This window comes from Amphiprion ocellaris, chromosome 11 (genome assembly GCF_022539595.1).
Source record: "Amphiprion ocellaris isolate individual 3 ecotype Okinawa chromosome 11, ASM2253959v1, whole genome shotgun sequence".
NCBI lineage: Eukaryota > Metazoa > Chordata > Actinopteri > Pomacentridae > Amphiprion > Amphiprion ocellaris.
Genome location: NC_072776.1, coordinates 34130312 through 34154074, shown reverse-complemented (window position 1 = coordinate 34154074; position 23763 = coordinate 34130312). Strand labels below are relative to the sequence as shown.

The following is a 23763-nucleotide window of genomic DNA, read 5'->3' as shown; positions in this document are numbered from 1 at the left end:
TTATTATTCACAGTGCTGGCCTTGTTTTTCTTTTTTCAACATGTAAATGAAATTTTTTTTTTCAAAATCTGTAAAAAAAAAAATGACCTGTTGAATTCAAATAATTTACAACTTTTCAATCTTATAAAAAAAATATACATTTAAAAAACCTGTAAATTACGTTTATTTTTATAGATATTCTTTCACAGCACTTGATTATAATTCTTTAGTTTCTTTACTGTGTTTTAAATCGGCTAAAAATATTATTTTACACATATCTGAGGTCATTTCAAAGAAAAATTATGATAAATGATTCATAGAAGAAGAGCAAAACTTTTGTGACATCTGAGTGTAAAATTAATTTTTTAACCGTGTTCATATGGGCTTAAAACTGAACTTATTTACAGATATTTGCTGTTATTTTTTTCTTTTGTCCTTTTTAGTTTTTAAATGTCACAATATTCCAGTTTTTAACATATTTTTTCTGACACTCTTGCTGCCAGATTTTTTGTTTTTTTTTTTTTTAAAAAGATTATGATTTTTGCACTACTTCCCTTTGACACCTTGTTTTCCTCTACCTGCTGCTAACAGCTGGTTTGTCCTGAAAACAAAGATCTGCTGCCTCCAGTTTAACGTTTCATCCTCAGGAAATCGGCTTTTGTTCTGCCTGAACTCATAGATCTGAGGTTCATAACCGACTTTACCTGGTTTTAATCGGACCAGACGACCAATCAGAACAAAGAGCTGCAGAAATAAATAATATAAAACAACATAAATATTACAGCTTGTGAAGATGTTTTAGGTGTCAGGAGTTTTATTTGTTGCTGCTCCGACATTCAGCTTCTCAACCAGGTGGATAAAATCTGCTTCAGCTGCAGGAAAACTGACATTAAATCTCCTGATTTCACTGTTTTTAAACCGATTTCTGCTTTTACAGCCGCATTTTCTTTGCAACATTTGAGTTTTTTTTTTATTGTTAATGAAGAAACTAGAAATCTTGTTTTGCTAAAGACTTTGACATAACTCAGGATTCCTCATGTTTCTTCATTTAATTCTGGTTTCTGCTGTTTAATTCATTTAATTCTGATGTTTCCGTTCCTTTTCTCTCCATCTTTAGCTTATTTTTCTTAAACTAACTTATAAATGTGAACCAACTCCTCCACCAGTCAGAACACAGACACAGCCGAGGTCACTTAGATTTAAAATTTATTCTCTAATACAGACATATTATGGGATGTACAACAGCAGAGTTCACTTCAGCCAGATGTGTTTGTCTCCGACGTCGGCGTTGTAGCCCGGAGCGTACTTCTTCCCCGGCAGCTGCAGGAGAAAACACAGTTTATTATTATTATTATTATTATTATTATTATTATTATTATTATTATTATTATTATTAAAGAAACAAAAATCTGTGGAGGACGAGGAGGTTAGAGGTTCAGACCAAAACAGAAATATGAATTTATCTCACATTTTCCATGTAGTAAAATAAAACTTTACCATTTTCTAGGGTCAGATTATGTTCAGAATAAAACTAAATGACACAAAATAAGAAAAACAGTGAATCAAAAGGAGAAAAACAAGAAGATAGAAGTACTATAAATTACTAAAATACAATAAATGAGGCAAGAAAAGAAGAATATAAAGTAAAACTGGTAAATCTACTGAGGCAATAATTAACACAAACATATTACCCCTAAAAAAATAACACTGAAAATGACATATTGAACAGTAAATTAACTGTATTGTACATAAAAGTAAAATATTAGACCTGAGAAATTAAAATACATACTGACATAAATGAAATACCAAAGAAATCCAACTAAATACCACAAAATCCTGCATAATACTGCAAAGAATGCTTCAAAAACTCCACAGAAATGTAATAAAATCCTTAAAATACCGCATAATCTAACAGATATTGAATGAAATACTGCAGGAATCAAACAGAATACTCCAAAAAACAGACAGGATGCTGCAAAATACTACAAAAAATGTGATGGAAATCCAACAAAATACTCAGAAAATCAAACTAAATACAACAGAAATATAATAAAATCCTGAAAATACCACATAATCTAATGGAAATCAACTTAATTACTGCAAAAATACTGCAAAAAAATAAACAGAATACAGCAAAATACCACAAAAATCTAATGGAAATCCAACAAAATACTAGTGCTGGCCCGAATAACAGTTTCTGGGCTCTGGATAATTGGCCCCGATTAATGACGAATATTCAAATATTGGGTTCGCTTCATGACGTCCGACGGCGGGGAAGGGATCCAAATATTCAGATCTCATCAAAATAAATAGGATACCACCGTCATGACCGAATATTCAGATATTCGTGTCCAGCCCTACAAAATACTTCAAAAATCAAATGTCTAAAAATACTCCTGCGACTCCTCTAGTCGGTATTCCGAGTAGTTGGATCTCAAAATTAATATCCGGAAACTACAACGACCAAATATTCGGGTCCAGCCCTACTGCAAACCCAACAAAATACTGCAAAATACCACAAAATCTACTGCAAACCCAACAAAATACTGCAAAATACCACAAAATCTACTGCAAACTCAACAAAATACTGCAAAATACCATAAAAATCTACTGCAAACTCAACACAATACTGCAAAATACCACAAAATCTACTGCAAACCCAACAAAATGCTAAAAAAATACCACAAAATCTACTGCAAACTCAACAAAATACCACAACATACCACAAAATCTACTGCAAACTCAATAAGATACTGTAAAATACCACAAAATCTACTGCAAACCCAACAAAATACTGCACAATACCACAAAATCTACTGTAAACTCAACAAAATACTGTAAAATACCACAAAATCTACTGCAAACCCAATAAAATATGGCAAAATACCACAAAATCTACTGCAAACCCAACAAAATACTGTAAAATACCACAAAATCTACTGCAAACCCAAAAAAAATACTGTAAAATACCACAAAATCTACTGCAAACTCAACAAAATACTGTAAAATATCACAAAATCTACTGCAAACCCAACAAAATACAGCAAAACATACCTGAGATGAAACATATTTGGTGAAAACTGACTAGAGTAAATATTTGATTGAATATTTCAGAAAAACTTAAGAGTTTTTTGTTTTGATGATTCCAGTCTTCCAGATTACGTTTTTAATAAATATCTAGCTGTTATTTACATATGTATTTATAACTTCATGCATTTATTTTGCACATGAAACACTAATTATGGATTTTATTTCCTAAATAACGAGAAACGACGAGCTGATGAGCAGAAATGTGAAGTAAAAGCAGAATTGAACGGTTTTCTGGTCAGAAATCAGGTTTTTATTGAGTCCGTCCTCTGTTGACCCAGTTTGGTGTCTAAATGTCAGGTTGGAGACAAAAACCCGAATCAGTCAATAAAAGCAGAGAAGGTCACAATGTTTCCCTCCAGACTGATGAACACAATATTCCACATCTGGCATTTTCCCTCCGTCAGGAGCTCCACAGTTCAGCAGCACAAAACGACGGAGCAGCAGTTTGACTAAAGAACACAACCGTCCTGAGATCACAACTAATGAGGGGATTAAAGTTCAGCTCATCCTCCGCAAACAACAACAACAGTTTCCTTAACGGACAGAAACAAACTGGCAGATAAAAAAACAAGACAAGGACGCATAAATTTAAGCACCTGAACTTTAGAACCTGCTGAAGGTTTAAAAAAAACTGCCCTTTATCAGCCAAAAAGTGTAAAAACAAAGTTACAGATGGTCCTTGAACGCATCACGGTAGATAAACAGTTCCATCACAAAGTAGAATCAAATCTAATGTTAAAATCCAGTTAAAAACTCTTCTTCCCTCCACAACCGACTCAGTTGAGACCAGATGTGAAAAATTTAAACTTTTCAGGTGTTTTTTTTTTCTCCAAAGTTGGTCACATCACCCAAACTAAAACTCGTTCAAAGATATTGAAAGTCTCCAAGTTTGTCAAAAGTTACTCAAAACTTGGTCTTGTTTTGAGTCTTTACTCTGAATTCATCCCAAACAACTCATAATTTATCCAAAAATGCTCAAAATGTGTTCAAACTTACTTAGCATTTGTGCAAATTGGCTGTAAAAGTGAACACAGAAGTCTTCATGCGCTCAAAATTGTCCAAAAATGACTCAAAATGTGTTGGAATTACTCAAAGTCAGTGAACAGAGGAGGAAGCTGTTGGAGATCCGTTCAGCATGGTGAAACATCTTTCAACAGAAGATGAGCAGAGTAGAGGAAACGTCTGGAGAGGCTAAAAAAATGGAATTATTTATGTCTGAAATGACTTAAACTTGTACAAAACCATCAAAAAGATCATTCAAGGTCACTGAAAATTAGTCTAAAATGACAGAAATTTATCAAACAGTACTCTAAAATCATCAAAAGCCGGATACGCTGGTCCAATATCCGTTTTAATCAGTTCCAGACAGGACTTCTACAGGAAGTAAACGTGGGTGTTTACGCACCGATTTGTAGGCGTAGTATTTCTGGTCGTAGTCGTGAGCTCCGATGGTGATTTCTGGCAGGAATCTGGGGATGTGGGTCAACGTCGCCACCCTCTGTTTGTCCTCCACGCTGGAAAACAGAAAAAGATGCTGAAAAACCTCAACAGTCCAAAATACAGTCAGTTTGTCTGCAAAAAACAATCTTTGTGTGATTTAAACACCACTTTGAGTGTGACTTTCTCCACTTTATCTGCATTTTAATGTAAAAATTAGCATAAAATAATGTTTTATACAATACTTGAGGCGTTTCATCTGGTTCCCAATGGCTTTAGACAACATTATAACATTTTAACCAATTTATGGAATCATTTTGGACAAATTTTGTCATGCTGGGAAAATTTTTTGTAATTTTAGAAAAAATTGATTAATTTTTGGCAATGTGAGCAATTTTGTACAACATTTGAGTCATTTTGGAAAAGTTTTGGCCAATTTATGAGTAATTCTGAAATGTTTTCAAGTCATTTTGCGCAAGTTCTCAACTGTTTATGACAAAGTTTTGTATTTTTGAGTTATTTTCTGTAATATTTGAGTCATTTTGAACATGTTCTGAATGATTTTGGACAAATTTTTGACATTTTAAACAATTTGACTATTGTCATTCTAGGAGCATTTTAAGTCATTTTAGACAAAATTTTGTATAATTTTAGACAACTTTTTGAGTTATTTGATTGATTTTGAGAAATTTGAGTAATTTTGCAAAAGTTCTGAATAGCTATAGAAGAAATGTCATTTTGGGCAATATATGACTAAATTTGGAGAAGTTTCAAGTCATTTTATCAAGGATCTTAATGGTTTGGAACAAAATTTTGTCATTTTGGGCAATTTTTGAGTCATTTTGTACAATATTTGAGGCATTTCAGCCAGGTTCCAAATAGTTTTGGACAAAATGTTGACATTTTAAGCAATTTCTTGAATATTTTGTCATTCTGGGAAAATTTTTTTTGCCATTTTGGGGAATTTTCAAGCAATTTTGCAGAAGTTCCGAATTGTTTAGAACAAAATTTTCTCGTTTTAGGCAATTTTCGAGCTGCTTTATACAACATTTGAATCATTTTGGAGAAGTTTCAATTAATTATGAGCTGGCTCGGAATAGTTTTGGACAAAATTATTACTTTTTAAGCAATTTTTGAATAGTTTTGGACAAATGTTGTTATTCTGGGGAAATTGGGGGCAATTTTTTAAAAAATGTGAGTAATTTGAGGCAGCTTATGAGCTATTTTGCAGAAGTTCTGAATAGTTTTATGCAAAAAAAATTTTCATTTTGAAGAAGTTTCAAGTAATTTTACAGAAGTTCTTAAATGTTTAGAACAAAGTTTTATCATTTGGGGCAATTTTTGAGTCATTTTGGACACATTTCAATTAACTTTGGCCATGTTCCGAATAGTATGGGACAAAATTTTGACATTTTTAGCAATTTTTGACAAATTTTTGGACGAATTTTGTCATTCTGTGAAAAATATTTTGTCATTTTAGATAAAATTTGAGTAATTTTGATCAATTTATGAGTAATTTTGAAAAGCTTTCAAGTCATTTTTCAGAAGTTCCAAATAGTTTAGAACAAAATTTGGTAATTTTGTACTATTTTTGAGTTATTTTGGACGGGTTTCGATTAACTTTGGCCAAGTTCCGAATCGTATTGGACAAAATTTGGACATTTTAGGCAGTTTTTGAGGGATTCTAAATGAGTGTAATGTATCTGTAAAAACTCACAGCATCCTGAGGTGATGGTAGCTGACATCATCCTGCTCCAACCACGGCCCTTTATCAAACTTCAGGTAATCGATGTCCTCGGCCACCTGTGGACAAACTCAGTCAGTAATCTTCATTCTTATTACATCCTGAAATAAGCAATCCAGCTGCCAGAACAGTGAATATAACATCTGGCTCTTCAATAAATTCTCACCTTTTCCACATCCCGAGTCTGAGTCGCGTCATAGGCGAGCACTTCTGATGTTTCTCTGGAAAAAATAAAGTAAAAAAGGTCTAACGTCGCATAAAAGTATATAAACACAGAGCTTAGATGTTGTGTATTTTCACCGTAAACTGTTTATTAGCTAAAAACTGACTATTGAGGCACGTTTACATCTTTGGTGTCGTTATTTTTATTGGCAGATTATTGGAAAATGAAATAAATGAGCTCCTTTGGCTCTGTGTTCTGAAGGAATATCCCGCCCACAGCACAATCTGATTGGACGACAGCCGTCAGGCGTAACAGCCAATCAATGAAAGCGATTGTTTACACAGAGAGACCGATGAGAGTGTTGGCAGATTTTATTTTAGATAAATGACGTCATTTTTGACAAGTTTTAAGTCTTTTTAGGTCATTTTTGAGCCACTTTTTGTCATTTGGACAAATTTTGAAGAAATTTGAATGTAATTTTCTGGAAGCATGTAATCATTTTGGACAGTTTTAAATCAAGTTTTTGTTATTTTCTTTAAATTCTGAATCATTCTAAACAAGCTGAATTCATTTTGGGCAAATGTCATTAATTTGGAGGAAGGTTTAAGTCATTTTAGGCCAATTTTGGGCAAATTTTGAAATCATTCATAACAATTGAAACCTATTTCTGACCAAGTTGTTGTCATGTTTGACCGCTTATGATTAATCCTGGATATGTTTTTGTCATTTTGGACAAGGGTTAAGTCATTTTGGACAATTTCTTTGCCTTTTTGGTCAATTTCCTGTTTAGTTTTTGCTATTTTTGACAAGTTGCAGGTCATTTCGGATGACTTTTAAATAGTTTTGGGCAAGTTTTTCTCATTTTGGACAAATTTTGGGTTGTTGTGAACCATTCTAATTTTGAACACATTTCTGTAATTTTTTGAAAATATTGAGCCATTTTGGACAAGAGTTCAGTCATTTTAGAACCTTTTTGTCAGCATTTTGGACAATTTTGAGTCAAGTATTTTCTATTTTCAAGAAATTCTGAATCGTTCTAAACAAACTGAACTCATTTTGGACTAATGTTGAGTCATTCCTAACAATTTAAACGTGTTTTTGTCATGTTTGACCATTTATGATTAATCTTGGACATGTTTTTGTCATTTTGGATGATTTCTTTGCCTTTTTGGACAATTTTTGTTAAGTTTTTGCCATTTTTGGCAAGTTGCAGGTCATTTTAGAAAATTTTCAAATAGTTTTGGGCAATTTTCAGTTTAGCTTGTGCTATTTTTGACAAATTGGAAGTAATTTTAGACAACTTTGGAATCATTTTGGACAGTTTTCTGTTACGTTTTTGCTGTTTTTGACAAGTTACAGGTCATTTCAGATGACTTTCAAATAGTTCTGGACATATTTGAAGTCCCTCTCCAGCATTAAGTTGTAAAAAGGCGTGTGTCTGGTGCAGTCGGCTACCTGAGAGTCATGCTAATGATGCAAAGCTAAAATGTTCAAACACTCAAACGCTCAGACTGCCAACATTCAGCAGCAGCAGGGCTGATTTTAGGCTTTCAGCGGTAATAAAACCAAAGTGACAAAGTGTTTCAGCTCCAATTTAAATCTATTTTAGCGGCTTCAGAGGAAATAGTTTAAATTTGCATCGCTAGTCGAAGGAAGTGGCGACGCTCCATCCATCTTTTTAGGCAGCATTGGTTTGACAGTGGTCAGAAATCTAATTTAGACTCTCCATTCACAGCTTTTTACCTGATCTGAGGCAGGAAAGTCTTCTTGTAGCTGTCCTCGATGCCCTTCAGATAAGCCAGAGGCACATTCTGCAGGAAGGACTGAGAGGAAACAACACATTCATGCATCCATCAGCCTCTAAAACAGCTTCTCATTACTCCACTAACCCCCTGACGGTCTTCAGGCTGCTGTTCCAGGTGAAAAATTAACTCTACACCGCCACCGAGGCTGAAATACACTGCATAATTTGCAGTAGATAACGGAGATAACTGGTTTTGGTGAGCGTGGGTCGCTACCTTTCCACTCTGCTTCAGCTTCTTGTGGACCTCCTCGGCCGGCTGGTCCACGAAGATGACCAGATGTGGAGGCATGAACTCACAGATGCTGATGTTCTTGATCTCGTTGTAGTGCTGCACGCCTGCAACAAACACAAGAACCAGATCTTTGTTTTTAGCTCTTAATCACATTTTTTATTAACTAAAACCAGATTAGATCAAGCAGAATCAAACCAGGGAGACTGAAAATAACAATGAATCAATTAGATATCAACCATTAAATTACTCAACAGCTGTTTTGAGCAAGAAAAAAGTCTAACTTCTCTGATTTTGGCTTCTTAAATGTGAATATTTTCTGGTTTCTTGCCTCTTCTGTGACAGTAAACTGAATATTTTCACATTTATGGACAAAAACAAGACATTTTAGGTGGCAATTTTGCGATTTTTAATCATTTCAGCCTGGTTTCAAATGGAGTTGGACAAAATTTTGACATTTTAAGTAATTTCTTGAATAATTTTGGAGACATTTTGTCATTCTGGGAAAATTTTCAGTAATTTTAGACAAAATTTTATGAAATTTGGGCAGTTTATCAGTAATTTTGGAGAAGTCTCGAGTAATTTTGGCCAGGTTCTGAACAGTTTTGGACAAAATTTTGACATTTTAATCAATTTCTTGAATAATTTTGAAGAAATTTTGTCATTCTGGGAAAATGATTAGTAATTTTAGACAAAATTTGAGTAATTTTGGGCAGTTCAGGAGTAATTTTGTAAAGTCTTAAAATCCTTTCGCAGAAGTTCCAAATACTTCAAAGCAATTTTTTGGAATTTTGGGCAATTTCTGAGTTATTTTGTACAAAATTTGAGTAATTTCAGACTGGTTCCGAATGGTTTTAGACAAAATTTTGACATTTCAAGCAATTTCTCAAATCATTGTGGACAAATTTTGTCATTCTGGGGGAAATTTTGAGTAATTTTAGACAGAATCTGAGTAATTTTGGGCAGTTTATGGGCAATTTCTGAGCAATTTTGTCATTTTGAGTTAATTTGTGGAATATTTGAGTCATTTTGAACAGGTCTCGATTAACTTTGGCCAAGTTGTAAATAGTTTTGGGTAAAATTTGGACATTCTAAGCAGAATACTTCTGAACAAATTTTGTCATTCTGGGAAAATTTTGAGTCATTTTAGACAAAATTTTATTAATTTTGGGCAGTTTACAGGCAATCTATGAGTAATTTTGGAGAAGTTTCAAGTCATTTTGCAGAAGTTCTTAATAGTTTATAGCAAAGTTTTGTCATTTTGGGCAATTTCTGAATTATTTTGGAGAAGTTTCAATTAATTTCACTCAGGTTCCCAATAGTTTTGGACAAAATTTGCACATTTCAAGCAATTTTTGAATAATTTTGGACAATTTTTTTCATTCTGTTAAAATTTGGCGTAATTTTAGACAAAATTTGATTTGGGCAGTTTAGGAGCAATTCTGAACAATTTTAAGAAAAAATTTATCATTTTGGGCAATTTATGAGCACTTTTGGAGAAGTTCTTAATTTTTTATAACAAAGTTTTGTAATTTTAGCCAATTTTTGAGTTAATTTGTACAACATTTAAATAATTTTGGAGAAGTTTCAATTAATTTCGGCCAGGTTATGAATGGTTTTGGATATTTTAAGCAATTCTTTTTATAATTTTTGACCAATTCTGTCATCCTGGGAACATTTTGAGTTGGGCTTTGGGAAACCATTTTCTTACATTTTTTAGACCAAACAATTAATTCATGTAACCAAAAAACAGTCGACAATGAAAGTAACAGTCAGTTGCAGCCATATTTTACAATAAATGATGTTAATACTTAACTGTGGGGTTAAATAATGTAATTTCATGACATCATCGTTCATTTTACAGAGACAATTTGAGGTCCACATTTCCTCTGTGGTAGATTTAAGACTCTTACTTTCAGTTTCCAGTTCAGAATCTACTGCAGAGAATCCAATTTAAATTAAGAATAAATATCTTGCATGACAATTTACGGTGCTAATGCTGTATTTTCCTGTAGTTCTGTAGTTTTTTCTCTTAAATGAAGAGAATTTGAAGATTCATAGCTGAGGTTTGTACCAGTCGACTAGTGTTTGTTTATGTATCACTGGTTGTTAGTGACTCTGCTGAACTTACACTCCTTCCTGATGTATCCCTGTTTGAACATGGCCTCCAGGAAAACAAAGTCACTGAAGGGGGAACGTTCCAGGATCACTCCTTGGCCTTAAAGACAGAAAATGTTCCGTTAATAATCCAGAAATCCTGATGAAAATAATCCATCTAACGGCATCATAAAGACTGAAAACTGCGTGTAAGTAAATATAAATGTACAAAAAGTTTCCATCCACTTAAAAAGTCTATGTTTATCTCTACAGCATTCAGTTTCCAGTGACTCCTAGAACTCTGAATTTATGATGGAATCATCGAAACACAAAAAACAATAATGGATTTTTGTTCTTTCATAGATTTATTAAATATCTTCTGGAAATATAATAAAATATGTTGGGTAATAAATATCAATACAGCAACTTTGATAATCAGTTTTGTTGATGTAAAAAGTTGTGTTAATCTAATTTTCTTAGTTTCATGGCCTCTTAACTTCTCCTGAGTGATTCCAGTCGACTACAGCTGCTGACTCCTCTGATCCAGTTTAAATAGAACCCATCAGATCCACTCATTAGACTCAAACTCCTCAGACTTTGGTGGAAAAGTCTGAGGAGCTCAGCAAAGATCTGAAAAAGAAACTCACTGACTTGAACCAGTCAGAAAGTCACTTGGAGACATTTGAAAGCAGCTTCAGGAGTCCCATGGAGAAATAAAAGACCTTCTGGAGGAAATTTCTGGTCAGAGGGAACAAAAACTGAAGGTGAGACCTTTAACCCCAAGAACCCCAAACCTACCATCAAGCATGGAGGTGGCAGTATCATGCTCTGTGGAACTGGAGCTTTCCACAAAGTAAATGGAATAATTAAGAAGGAGGATCACCTCCACATTCTTCAGGAAAACCTAAAACCACCAGCAGAAGGTTGATCTTGGACACAGTTGGATGTTTCAACAAGACAATGAGTCCAAACACACATCAGACGTGGTAAAGAAATGGTTCCATCAGGCTGGAATGAAGGTTCTAGACTGGTCTCCCCAAAGTCCTGACTGAAACCCATCAAGAACCTGTGGACTGATGAAGAAACAAGTCTGAGTCAGAAAGACGATAAGTTTAGTTGAACTGAACTAATTCTGTCCAGAGGAGTCAAAGAGAAACCAGAAGATTGAAACCAGAAGAACCCAACTGAGGAGGAAATGGAGAAATTTAACCAAATATTAACATTTCTGTTTGTATATTTATATGTTTACTCAGAGGAGTCAGCAGCTGTAGTCGACTGGAATCCCTCAGGAGAAGTTAAGAGGTCATGAAACTGAGAAAATTAATTAACACAACTTTCTATATTTTTGACCCAAAAGATTCAGAAACCTTTAATGAATCTACGAAAGAACCTCATAGGAGTCATTGGAAACTACAGACTGATAGGTGGATGTAAACTCTATTTCCTGGCTGTATTTCTGAGTACTGGTGGGCCATACCTGTGGTGAGCAGGTGTTCGATGGCGTCCGAGTACTGAAGCAGCCTCATGGTGTACATCCACAGCTGCAGTCTGTAGCTGTTTCCATCTGCAGCTTTGGGATCAGAGTAGAACTTCTCCAGGCTGCACATCCCGTTGTAGTCGACCGGGAGAGGCGTCTTCTCTCCGGTCATCTTGTCCAGGTAGAAGGTGTCGGGTTCAGGCATGTAGAGCATCCCTGTACCGACAGAAATACACATTTATTAGGACTCATGTAGGAAAAAACTGTTGGGATTCCCAAAGTTCAAGAAATCACTTAAAACAAAAAGACATCAATTAAATATATCAATCTGGACCATTTCGAGTCATTCTGGTCAATTTAAAGTTATTTAGGACACATTTTAAGATACTTTACACATTTTTCAAGTAGTTTTGTACACACTTTTGAAGTAAAAAAATTTAATAACTTCAAGCATTTTTTGATCATTTGAGCCATTTCTGAGTCATATTTAACAAGTTTTGAGTCATTGTGAAGAAAATCTTAAGTCACTTTGGACATTTGTTATTCTTTTAGATGATTTCTGAGTCATTCTGAACTACTTTTATGTCATCTTGAATGTTTTTTTTTTTTTTTAAATAAATCATGGACCATTTTGAGTCATTCTGGACAATTTAAAAGTTGTTTAGGACACATTTTAAGCTACTTTAGACATTTTTCTAGTAATTCTAGACATATTTCAAGTCATTTTGGATAAAACTGAATCATCCTCCATGTTTTCCTCCCTCTGCTGCTTTTCCTGTCTGCTGACTGCTGTAAAATCCTCCACGTAGGTCCGATAATTACCCAGTTTGTCGGCCAGCTTCTGGGCCAGAGCTCCTTTCCCCGAGGCCAGGTTTCCGTCCACGGAAATGATCTTGCTGTTCTGCTTTAGCCGAGGAGTCGTCCTCTCGCCCAGAGCGTAGGCCCACCAGCCATACCGAAGGCTTCTCACCTGACTCGTATGAACACCTGCCTGACGACAGGAAACAGGAAAACATGATGTAAAAACCAGATTACAGCAAGAATAATGGGTCCCCGAGGAATACTGAACATGAATACAGGTCTACTGGAGGTGTCTGTGCAGATATGAGCCTGGAAAACGTTACATTATCCCATTTTTCTTCATTGTTTGTATTGTCTCAAAGGAAAAAAACAACTAAACGTGTGAGTTGTTAGCATCCTGACACCATTACCGTAAGCTACAGTTTCTATTTTTACCTTGTGAACACCTGAATGCACGGCAGAAAAATGTGGAAAAATCGAATTTCAGCAAGATTAATGGGTCCCAGAGGAATACAGAAGATAAACAGAACCTTGTTGCAGGTTTACAGTAGGAGTTTAAAGATTTAAAGCTGTGGATGTGCACCGAGTAACATCTGTATTTATGGGCTGTAATTAAGGACACAAATTATGCAGTTTAACTAGTTTTATTTTATACTTTAGACATTTTTCGAGTAGTTTTGGACACATTTCAGGTCATTGTGGGCCATTTTCAAGTCATACTTAACACACTTTGAGTTACTATGACCAAATCTTAAGTTACTTTGGACATCTGTTGTCATTTTAGGTGATTTCTGAGTCATTTTGTACAAGTCATCTTGGACGTTTGCCATTATAAAAATAATTCTGGACCATTTTAAAGTTGTTTAGGACACATTTTAAGCCACTTTAGACATTTTTCGAGTAATTCTGGACATATTTCAAGTCATGTTGGAAAAAATGCTTACAATTATTTTAAGCATTTTTTGGTCATTTTGAGTCATTCTGGACAATTTTACAGTTATTTAGAATACATTTTAAGATACTTTACACATTTTTCAAGTAGTTTTGGACAATTTGAGTCACACTTAACATGTTTTGAGTCATTATGAACAAAATCTTGAGTTACTTTGGACATTTGCTGTCATTTTAGCAATTTTTTGAGGCATTTTGTATGAATTTTATGTCATGTTTGACATTTGCCATTTTATTTTGGACCATTTTGAGTCATTCTGGACAATTTGAAAGTTATTTAGGACACATTTTAAGCTACTTTAGATATTTGTGAGTAATTTTGGACACATTTCAAGTCAGTTTTGGAAAAAATGTTATTATTTCAAGCATTTTGGGCCATTTCTGAGTTGTACTTCACAAGTTTTGGTCACCTTGAACCAAATCTTAAGTCATTTTGGACATTTGACGTCAGTTAAGATTTTATTGAGTCATTTTATGTAAATCTTATGTCATGTTGGACATTTGTCAATTTGTAAATCACTCTGGACAATTTTAAAGTTATTTAGGACACATTTTGAGGTAATTTACATTCTTCAAGTAATTTTGAACACATTTCAAGTCAATTTTGGGAGAAAAAAATAATTATTTCAATCATTTTTGGACATTTTTTGTCATTTTAGAAGATTTTTGAGCCATTTTGTACAAATTTTATTTCATCTTGGACATTCTTTAAAAAAATTTAACTTCTTCTCCCCAAGCTGTTGTGATTTTTGATCATGTACAATTAATTTCAGAAGAGTTTTTGGCCCTTAGGTGAAGCTTTTTGCTATTGTTGGAAAATTGTATGTAATTTTAGACAACTTTCAAGTCGTTCTGGGAGAATTTTTCTCATTTTGGACAAATTTTGAGTCGTTGTGAAGGAATTTAACAAATTTTGAAGAAGTTTCTGTAATTTTTGGAAAAATGTCAGACAATTTTGAGTCACGTTTTTGCTATTTTTGACAAGTTGCAGGTCATTTTAGACAACATTCAAACAATTCTGGTCGAGTTTTTCTCGTTTTGGACACATTTCAAGTCAAAGAGTTGGATATTTATATATTTAAAGTCAGAGTGGCAAACAAAAAGTGGGACAGTTGTGGGACAGTCATTATTTTTCATCTTTGTTGGCCCAGTTCTGATGTTGTGTATTTTCTTCACTTTTAAACCACCAACCTTTTTGTTCTTGACCCACAGCAGTGCTTCAAACAAATGCAAACCTTAGTGGTGATTAAACCAACCTTGGCTCTGACATTCAAATTATAATTAAACCACTGATTTATTCATCTTTGTTCGACCGGTTTTCCTTTGAAAACTGTTGTGTGGCCGTGACAAACGGAGTTCAGATTTTACTAAAAGTTAAATAGAGACTAAACTTCAAGGTCATGTGGGAATATTGAGCTGCTTTTATCTTCCACTGAAAATATTCAGTTATCGCCATCAAAGCTCGTTAAGAACCAAGTTCCAGTTTTGCTGAAGATGGTTTACGTTCTAGTTCCTCTAACAGCAGATCTACCCGTGTGAAAATTGAATTTTTTTAAGCATTTATGGCCATTTTATGACATCTTTGAGTCAATCTTTTTTTCAAGAAATTTTGGACACATTTCCAATTATTTTGGAAAAAAATGAATTCTTTCAAGCATTTTTTTGGTCATTTTGGGCTATTTTTCAGTCACTCGAGACAATTTTCATGTTATTTAGCTCACATTTCCATTTCTATTTCTGTCAGGTGAGGATGATTTATGTTTTACTTCGTCTAATAGCAGATCTACCTGTGTGAGGAGATAAAGAGATCACAGAAAAACTTATCTAAAATGAAACGATGTAAAATGAAGTGGAAAAATTGCTAACATCTACAGACAGCAATATACATAAAGAAAAGATATATTTCTGAAGCTCCGCTGTGGAGTTAAAATGATGCATCTCAGCCTGTTTTACCTCCAAACATCTCATTTAACACCTGAGGTTGATTCATTGTCGACAGTCGCGCCAATTTTACACATTTTTTAAACAGCAAACTTAAAAAACAAATGATTTCTAATGGGGCCCGACCAATTTATCGGCTGATTATTATTCACAATAATCATCATCAGCCATAGTATTGCTGATTAAATGCCGATATATTCTTAATTTCTCATAAAACAGTAAATGCTGTTGAATGATGTCCAAAACATGGAGCTCTGGCTCCATTCAATCATCAGTCCTCACCGCTGTCTTCTCAGTAATGTACAGGAATTATCTACAGCCAGGCAGCATTACAGGAGTGGGCGGAGCCGACAGGTGAGTTTATATCGATGTTGTGAAATGAACAATGATTCATCGTGTCTCCCGTTTCAGTTTAACTGTCTTTGCCATGTGTAACGATGAGTTACGTCTGCTTCGTTGCTTTTCATTTACGTTACATTGCTAATGTTGTGCTAACCTAGCTTAAGTTACTCTCTGTCTGTTTATGTTAGCAATAACATGGCTGTAGTTATGCTAACCTAGCATAGCGTTATAGCATTACTGTCTGTATTCAGCAACCGTCATGATGTCACTCTTTAGTTTTACTGTCAGAAAATATGAGAACACAGTGACCCAGACTGGAACAGCAACTCACTGTGTTGTTATGAAGGAACATTAGTGTCAGACTATTTGTGACTGTTATAGATTTAAAATGCAACTCTGTCAAAGATCACATGTTTTACACCTGAGAAAGGCGACTCTGGTTTTTATTTTGGTTCATATGAGTCCTGACTTCATGGCAAAGAAAATAATGAAGTAGAGAAAATGTGATTTAACGTTGAAGGGCATCAGAGGGCTGCAGAAATAATGTTTTACAGTAACTTCACCTGTACTATAACCTGCCTCTAATCTGCAGCAACAAATAGTACAAGACCAGATTTATTTCATAACTCATTAATCGATTGACTCTTTTTAAGGTTATATAATTTCCCAGAGGTTTAATGCTTTGTTGCATGTTTTTGTACTTGAAAATTCCTCTCTGTTGTAAAGTTAAACAAATAATAAAGGACAAAGTGTTGTAGAACAGTAAAATGTTCTTCCTGTAATTCATATCTTTGTTGTTGTAACGTTAATGGAGCAAAAAATAAGCTATTTTATTCATCACATATTTTTTAAATTCACTCAATTAATCGGTTATCAGAATTTTCTTCTGCTAAATATTGGAATCGGCATCGGCCTCAAAAAAATCCCTATTGGTCGGGCCCTAACAAGAAGAACTAAACGTGTGTGTTATTAACAAACTTCCTGACATTACTACTGTCAGTTCTGGCCACATGCTAATATTTTTATGACCAATCTACAACTATAAACATCTGAAACACATGTAAAGGTCAGATTCACCAGAAAACACTGATTAAACGTGACCACCTGTTTATCAGATTTACAAACCAGTCCAGTTAAACCCTGTGCACTTCGACGTTAGTGTGATTTTAATACAATACGTGATTTAAACATTTAAAAATTAAAATAAACAGCAAATCTGAGCACAAAAATTAGTCTGAAAATGCAGCTAACAACCCACCAGGATCAGATAATTAGCAGCTAGCTTCACAGTGACAGCTTAATATTTAGTTTATTTATTATAAATTAATATTTAATTTATAATAAATAAACTAACATTTAACTCTCTGAGTGAACTGACAGCTTCTTAATGACCTCCTCTGCTGTCAACCCAATAAACAAACCACCGGAGGACGCCGCTAGCCTGTTAGCCGCTAGCCTGTTAGCCGCTAGTCTGTTAGCCGCTAGTCTGTTAGCTGCTGCTCGCAGACCGACTGTAATGCTAGCGGCTAACAGGCTAGCCTGTGATGCTAGCAGCTAGCAGGCTAGCGGAGTTAGCTTGTCCTTGCGGACAGAAACGTCTTTTTGGACCGAACAAAGACCAGAACCGGAACTTTCTGAGCGCTTACCTTCTGAACCACGTTAACCGATCTGAGCGCTGCAGCCCCGGACGGGATGACCCACCGGATCACCGCCACAGACATGATTCTAGTCCTCTAAAACCCCGAGCTGACCCCTAGTGATGGTCCTCTGATACCCGAGGCTTCGACACATGCGCTGTAGCTCATGAAGCAAACGTATCGAGCCACTGTGCCGAGGCGTGGTTTGGTCACGTGACTCGTGACGTTTGAATCACTTCAGTGACGTTTGAAGCGCTCAACTGCTTCGAATCACCTGATTGGTTCGGTTTGTTATGTGAATCACTCAGCGGGATCGAGTGTTCCGGGATAGGAGATCCCTATTTAGTGTTGTTCATTTGAATTGTTTTTCGGAGAATAGATTGTTTTTTTTGCTGTTGTTTTTGCTTTGAGAGTTAGTAGTATGTCAGATTTCGTATTTCGTAGAGAATAGATAGATAGATAGATAGATAGATAGATAGATAGATAGATAGATAGATAGATTTTATATATATATATATATATATATATATATATATATATATATATATATATATATATATATATATATATATATATATATATATATATATATATATATATATTCCCAACTCACCACCCCCATGCCACAACACCTGGCACAGAACCTTGTCAGGTGCTTAGCTGACAGACTACAAACCAAAGAAAAGAACAGTTCACTGGCTGTTGCTACACTTGTGGCTCTGCAGTTCAAAACTTTTGGATTCACCAATCAGAGTGGCAGCCAGTGTGAAAGAACATTTAATAACAGAATGCACAACAATTAACATAAAGAATACCAAGCAGCAGTCATCTACGTCACAAGCACCACCACAGCCTCGTCCTCCACCACCAGCAGCACCTTCCACAGGTATTCTTTTTCTCTTCTGAATAGGGAATGACTGACATTTCTGGTGATGATGATGATGATCTTCAATATTTTTCAGTTCAACTGTGGACCCTATTAGACGAAGATGCAAGTAGAGCCTGGCAAATGCAAAGCGCCGCAGCGAATGCAATTGTAGAAAGAACGGCAGACCCACTGGCTTACTGGGCAACCCACAAAACCATTTACCCAAACTTGTACAATGGAGCCAAACATTTCCTGTGTACCTCAGCCTCATCTGTGCCGTGTGAACAGGTTTTTTTTTTCTAAGGCTGGGGAGATAGTGAGTAAAAGAAGGAACTGCTTGAGTCCCAAACAATGTTCCCTGTAATTTTTCCTGAGTGTGAGCAAACACACAAACTCCCTGAGCGTTCCTTGGACCACTGTGAGCAACATCAGACGTGTGCACTGTGGTCACACCAGCATCACATCCATTCATGTTACATGGTTCATTAAAAGAATCAAATTACAGCATTTACATTTCTGTTAAAACACTTTGTCAACAGGAGCCAGTTGAAGGCTGCAGTGATTTTAGTGACACTACAATGTATAAGAGTGAAGTTATTGAATATTTGTCTCTCTTTACTGTTGCAGCGGTTTTGCAAATTGCAGACGGACCCTGTTCACTCCATAGACACCAATGTTATTCCTGTAGCTTGAAAGACAGCTACTTTTGATAAAACTGGGCTTGTAGCACATTGTCTGCCTTGCAACAATGGGAAAGAGGCACCGTTTATGTTTTGACAACCTATATCTAATGAGTTATTGATGCTGGAAGTCTGAATCTGTGAATATCTTTCCAACTTTACTGAACTTGGGGCCACTACCACCTAAGGAGTGATATATTTAATTTTGAAAAAAGCATTTAGCCATACTTAAAGCTTTAAGTGCTTTATTAACACGGAACTAAAAATTTTGTATTGTTTTATTATCACAGGTTCTGTCTGAAAAGAAGTGGCCTCATTTTAAACAGTGAAATCAAACTAACAGAATGTAATGACCAACCAGTGAGCAATACTGGATTCTGCAAAAACATAAACAACTTTTTAAAAATCTAAATCTTATCTTAACACAGTTAATGTATTAACTTATTTATGTGTGTATGCATATATTTATTGATTTATTTAATACTGTTAACATATCAGAGTTCTGAGTGAATTTTTCTTAAGATAGGCAAAGGCCATTTATTGATTACATATAGGCTGTTAAATGTTTATTAAAAACTAAAAAGCATTTTAAAAAAAAACAACTTAGGCATTTATTGAGTCACTAAAATACTGTAGAGTACAGACCACATCAGCATGATTATAAGCATCCTCTGGTAAATGAACAACCAGATACTGATGTCTCTCACCATATGGACTTCAGGAGATGATTAGATGATGATAAACTGTGACCTACTGGTTGGATTCTCTCTGTTCTCATGTTTCTTACATGTTTGTCCCCTGACAGCCGGGTCCTAATGTTTTTTGAGCAACACACCATACTATGACATTTTTACAATGATGGTTCTACTATGGAACCAGTTTGACATGTTCAGGTGTTCTTTGTGTGAAAACTCAGAGATTTCAGGGATCAGAAGGTGGTTTTCAACTTTCTTTGTTAACTTTCTGCTTCAACTTTAAACTAAATTTCCTTGACTAACCCAGCCCTCTGGACTTCCAGGAAGCTGTGTTCCTATTGGCTGTCCAGGTGGCTGCTTGGTGTTATCAGGAACACCTGAGCAGCTTGGTGTTATCAGGAACACCTGAGCAGCTCAGTGTCTTCCTGCTTTATTTAGCTGCAGACAAACATTTCCTCTGTTTCTCTTCACCAACTGAACTGGGTTTGGCTCCATTGCTTTAGGTTGTTCTTTAGGCGTTGGCTTGCAGCTTCCAGCAGTAAAATCATCTTTAATGTGTTTCTTGGTGTGTTTTAGGGCTTTGTACTGGATAGTTGTCTTGGTAAATGTGGTTCTTTAGCCACAGTTAGCACATGGTGCTAATGTGTGCAGTGATTAGTGGATTTGGTGCAGCTGAGTTGTGTCTTTATCTTGGCTGTAGTGAGTCTTCAGAGGTTTTTGGTCAGACACATTCTGTATTCTTGTTTGTGAACCAACGTTGGTTGTCCAGAAGGTAAGAGTTCCTGTCCTGATTCTCTGTTCTCAGAGGTTCTCTGGTAGGCTGCAGGAGACTTTAGTGTTTGGGTTGTGCTAGTTTGGTTTTTGTATGGTTTCATTTGGACGACTATCTTGAGGCCCCTCCATGTGGTTTAGTGAGGTTTTCTGGAACAGTTCTACAAAGCAACCTGCAGCAGAAGAGACTTTGAGAGTTTTTAGGAAGTTCTGGAGAGCAGACTTTAGAGCAGCAGAAACATTTGTCAGCAGTTTGAGCAGGAGAAGGTGAGCTTCAGAGTAGAAATGAGACAGAAACCTTCTTGACCCGTGTGGTGAGGTCCTGTACCAAGAGTTTGAGCAGGTTGTGAAGAGTCTGTAGTTCTTTGGTCTGAAAGCACAAGAAGAGTCGACTCATTAAAGGAGAAAACAGGAGATATTGTTGATTCTTCTGTTGCTCTGCAGTTTCCTTAGACTGAATATCAAGTTTATATTTTAAATGATTTCCCATGTGAGCCCAAGAAGACTTCAATAAACTCCCTCCATCCCCTGAACACAACACATTTTATTACCATGTTAAATCTTTTTTTTTTTAATGTTTTTGAGTTTTAATCATAGTTTTTTTCTCTTTGCTTGTTTAGTTTTGTCATCTGTGTAAACGGTGCTAAACAAATAAAGTTGAATTGATAAACTGAATAACTGACTAACTCATGATTGTGACAACAGAAGTATTTTCACTGTGATTTAAGGGTTTATTTCATTTTTAAGGTTGGGGTTAAAATCTTGACAGAAAAAGAAGATTAAAGAAATAAACTACATAACAAAAAGCAATTAAATCAAACAAAAAAAATAATACAATAAAACTTTTAAAAAGTTTTATTATTAAAAAGATTTAAGAAATTTAAGATGTAATTTTCTAATTAAACATTAAATTTTTTTATTAAATGTTTTGTCTTTTTAAAGGTTTAATAATCTAATTAAATGTTTTGCATTTTTTAAAATGTTTAATATTCTTGTTTAATTGTATTTTTTAAATGTTTAATTATGGAAAATATTTTATCTGTAATTTTTAATATTTGTATTTTTAAAATTTTGTTTAATTTCATAATGACATCTATTGTATGTTGTTGAATTATCTAATTCAATATTTTGTCTGTTTAATAGAGTTAAACATTAAATACAATTAAATTATATATACATATACCACCCTTTAATGTTTAATTTTCTTTTTAAATGCTTCATTGTATTTTCTGTTTAATTCCTATTTGAAGTTTTATTGTCTTTAAGATGTAATTTTCTAATTAAACATTTAATTTTTTTAATTAAATGTTTTGTCTTTTTAAGGGTTTAATGATCTGATTAAATGTTTTGCATTTTTAAAAATGTTCAACATTCTTCTTGTTTAATTGTATTTTTTAAATGTTTAATGATGGAAAATACTTCATCTGTAATTTCTGATATTTGTATTTTAAAAATTTTGTTTAATTTCATAATGACATGTATTGTATGGTGTTGAATGATCTCATTCCATATTTTGTCTGTTTAATATAATTTAATGTAATTTAATGTTTAACTCTATTAAACAGACAAAATATGGAATGAGATCATTCAACACCATACAATACATGTCATTATGAAATTAAACAAAATTTTTAAAATACAAATATCAGAAATTACAGATGAAGTATTTTCCATCATTAAACATTTAAAAAATACAATTAAACAAGAAGAATGTTGAACATTTTTAAAAATGCAAAACATTTAATCAGATCATTAAACCCTTAAAAAGACAAAACACGAGTCCCCGTATAGCTCAACGGGTTAAGCAGGTGACTCATGTACAGGAGCTGGTCTCTGACGCAGCGTCCCGGGTTCGAGTCCCGCTGGTGGCCTTTTGCTGCAAGTCTTCCCCCGACTCTTCTCCCCTGTTTCCTGTCTCTCACTACACCTATTCAATAAAAGACAAAACATTTAATTAAAATATTAAATGTTTAATTAGAAAATTATATCTTAAAGACAATAAAAGTTCAAATAGGAATTACACTGAAAATACAATGAAGTATTTAAAAAGAAAATTAAACATTAAAAGGTGGTAAAACATTTAAAAAGAAAAACCTTAAAGATTTAATCGAAACATTAACAGACTGTGTGAAGGTTCAAACTAACAGAGAACTACTCAGGAACTTAGAAGATATCAGTCCTTGGACTGTCTGGAAGTTCAATCTAACAGAGAACTACTGTGGGACTTAGAAAATTTCAGCCCTCAGACTGTGTGAAAGCTCAGGTCCTGAGGACTCGGGAGGTGTGGAGGCTTTGGAAAGTCTTGGAACTGAGGGTTCAACCCTCCAGCACAAAGGCTGAAGTCCCACCTCCTGAGAAAAACGATCGAGTCGAGACTCAAGTTAAAAAAAAACTTGAAAATGGCAAAAAAAAAAAAAAATAGATGATAAATGCGCAAAAAAAAAAAAAAGTATCGCGCGCAGCTTCGAGGGAACAGTGGTCCCAAAACTGTTGATAAATTATTTCTCAATAAAACCTCATAACCAGTTACATAAGCACACCCTCTTTACTGACCTCTTTACCAATAAACCCCAAGACATACTTTGCCAAAATCCATAATAATCCATAAAATCTTTATTTGCACCAGCCCCATGTGAAAATGACATCAGTCTGTATTTGTAGAGCATCTCATGAATGTAGCAGCACCGTTTAAATGTTTCATAACACAGAATATAAGCAAAGAGTATATAGGGATACAGACAAACATGGGAAATAAGAAACGTGCTCTTCAATAGTTATTGTCATTATTATTACTAGTAATATTATTTTTGTGTCCACTACAACCCATACAATCATCTAGTGTAGTCAAACAGGAATGTGTGCATGGCGAATCAAATCCAAAACAATCCATGAACCAACGACCACGTCTTGATTGCACTTCATATTATTGACCACTAGATGTCCTACTCGAGCTGTGTGTGTCATTGAGGCCTCGAGTAATGAACCATGTTTTGAATGAAGTGTCGAAGCTTCAACAAAGCCTCGATCAGCCATCACTACTGACCCCCAGTATCACCA

The 23763-nt window shown here is 34.7% G+C and overlaps 1 protein-coding gene across 1 annotated transcript; it reads right to left on the bottom strand.

Moving 5' to 3' along the window:
- Window positions 1-1168: 1168 nt before the first annotated feature.
- Window positions 1169-17857, bottom strand: ndufa10 (NADH:ubiquinone oxidoreductase subunit A10). The gene is made up of 10 exons (XM_023287872.3): window positions 17702-17857; window positions 12843-13011; window positions 12021-12236; window positions 10578-10664; window positions 8432-8553; window positions 8157-8236; window positions 6417-6471; window positions 6224-6309; window positions 4475-4583; window positions 1169-1299 (listed from the first exon to the last, which is right to left on the bottom strand). Exons 1-10 carry the CDS (start codon window positions 17774-17776, stop codon window positions 1231-1233), a joined length of 1068 nt encoding a protein of 355 aa, XP_023143640.1. The 5' UTR covers window positions 17777-17857; the 3' UTR covers window positions 1169-1230.
- Window positions 17858-23763: the final 5906 nt, after the last annotated feature.

Coding starts and splice junctions, on each gene's coding strand:
- ndufa10 (XM_023287872.3), bottom strand. CDS start 17,776: ATGTCTGTGGCGGTGATCCGGTGGGTCATCCCGTCCGGGGCTGCAGCG. Junction 13,012..17,701: donor CGGTTAACGTGGTTCAGAAG/GTAAGCGCTCAG, acceptor TCCTGTCGTCAG/GCAGGTGTTCATACGAGTCA. Junction 6,310..6,416: donor AGACTCGGGATGTGGAAAAG/GTGAGAATTTAT, acceptor GTTTGTCCACAG/GTGGCCGAGGACATCGATTA.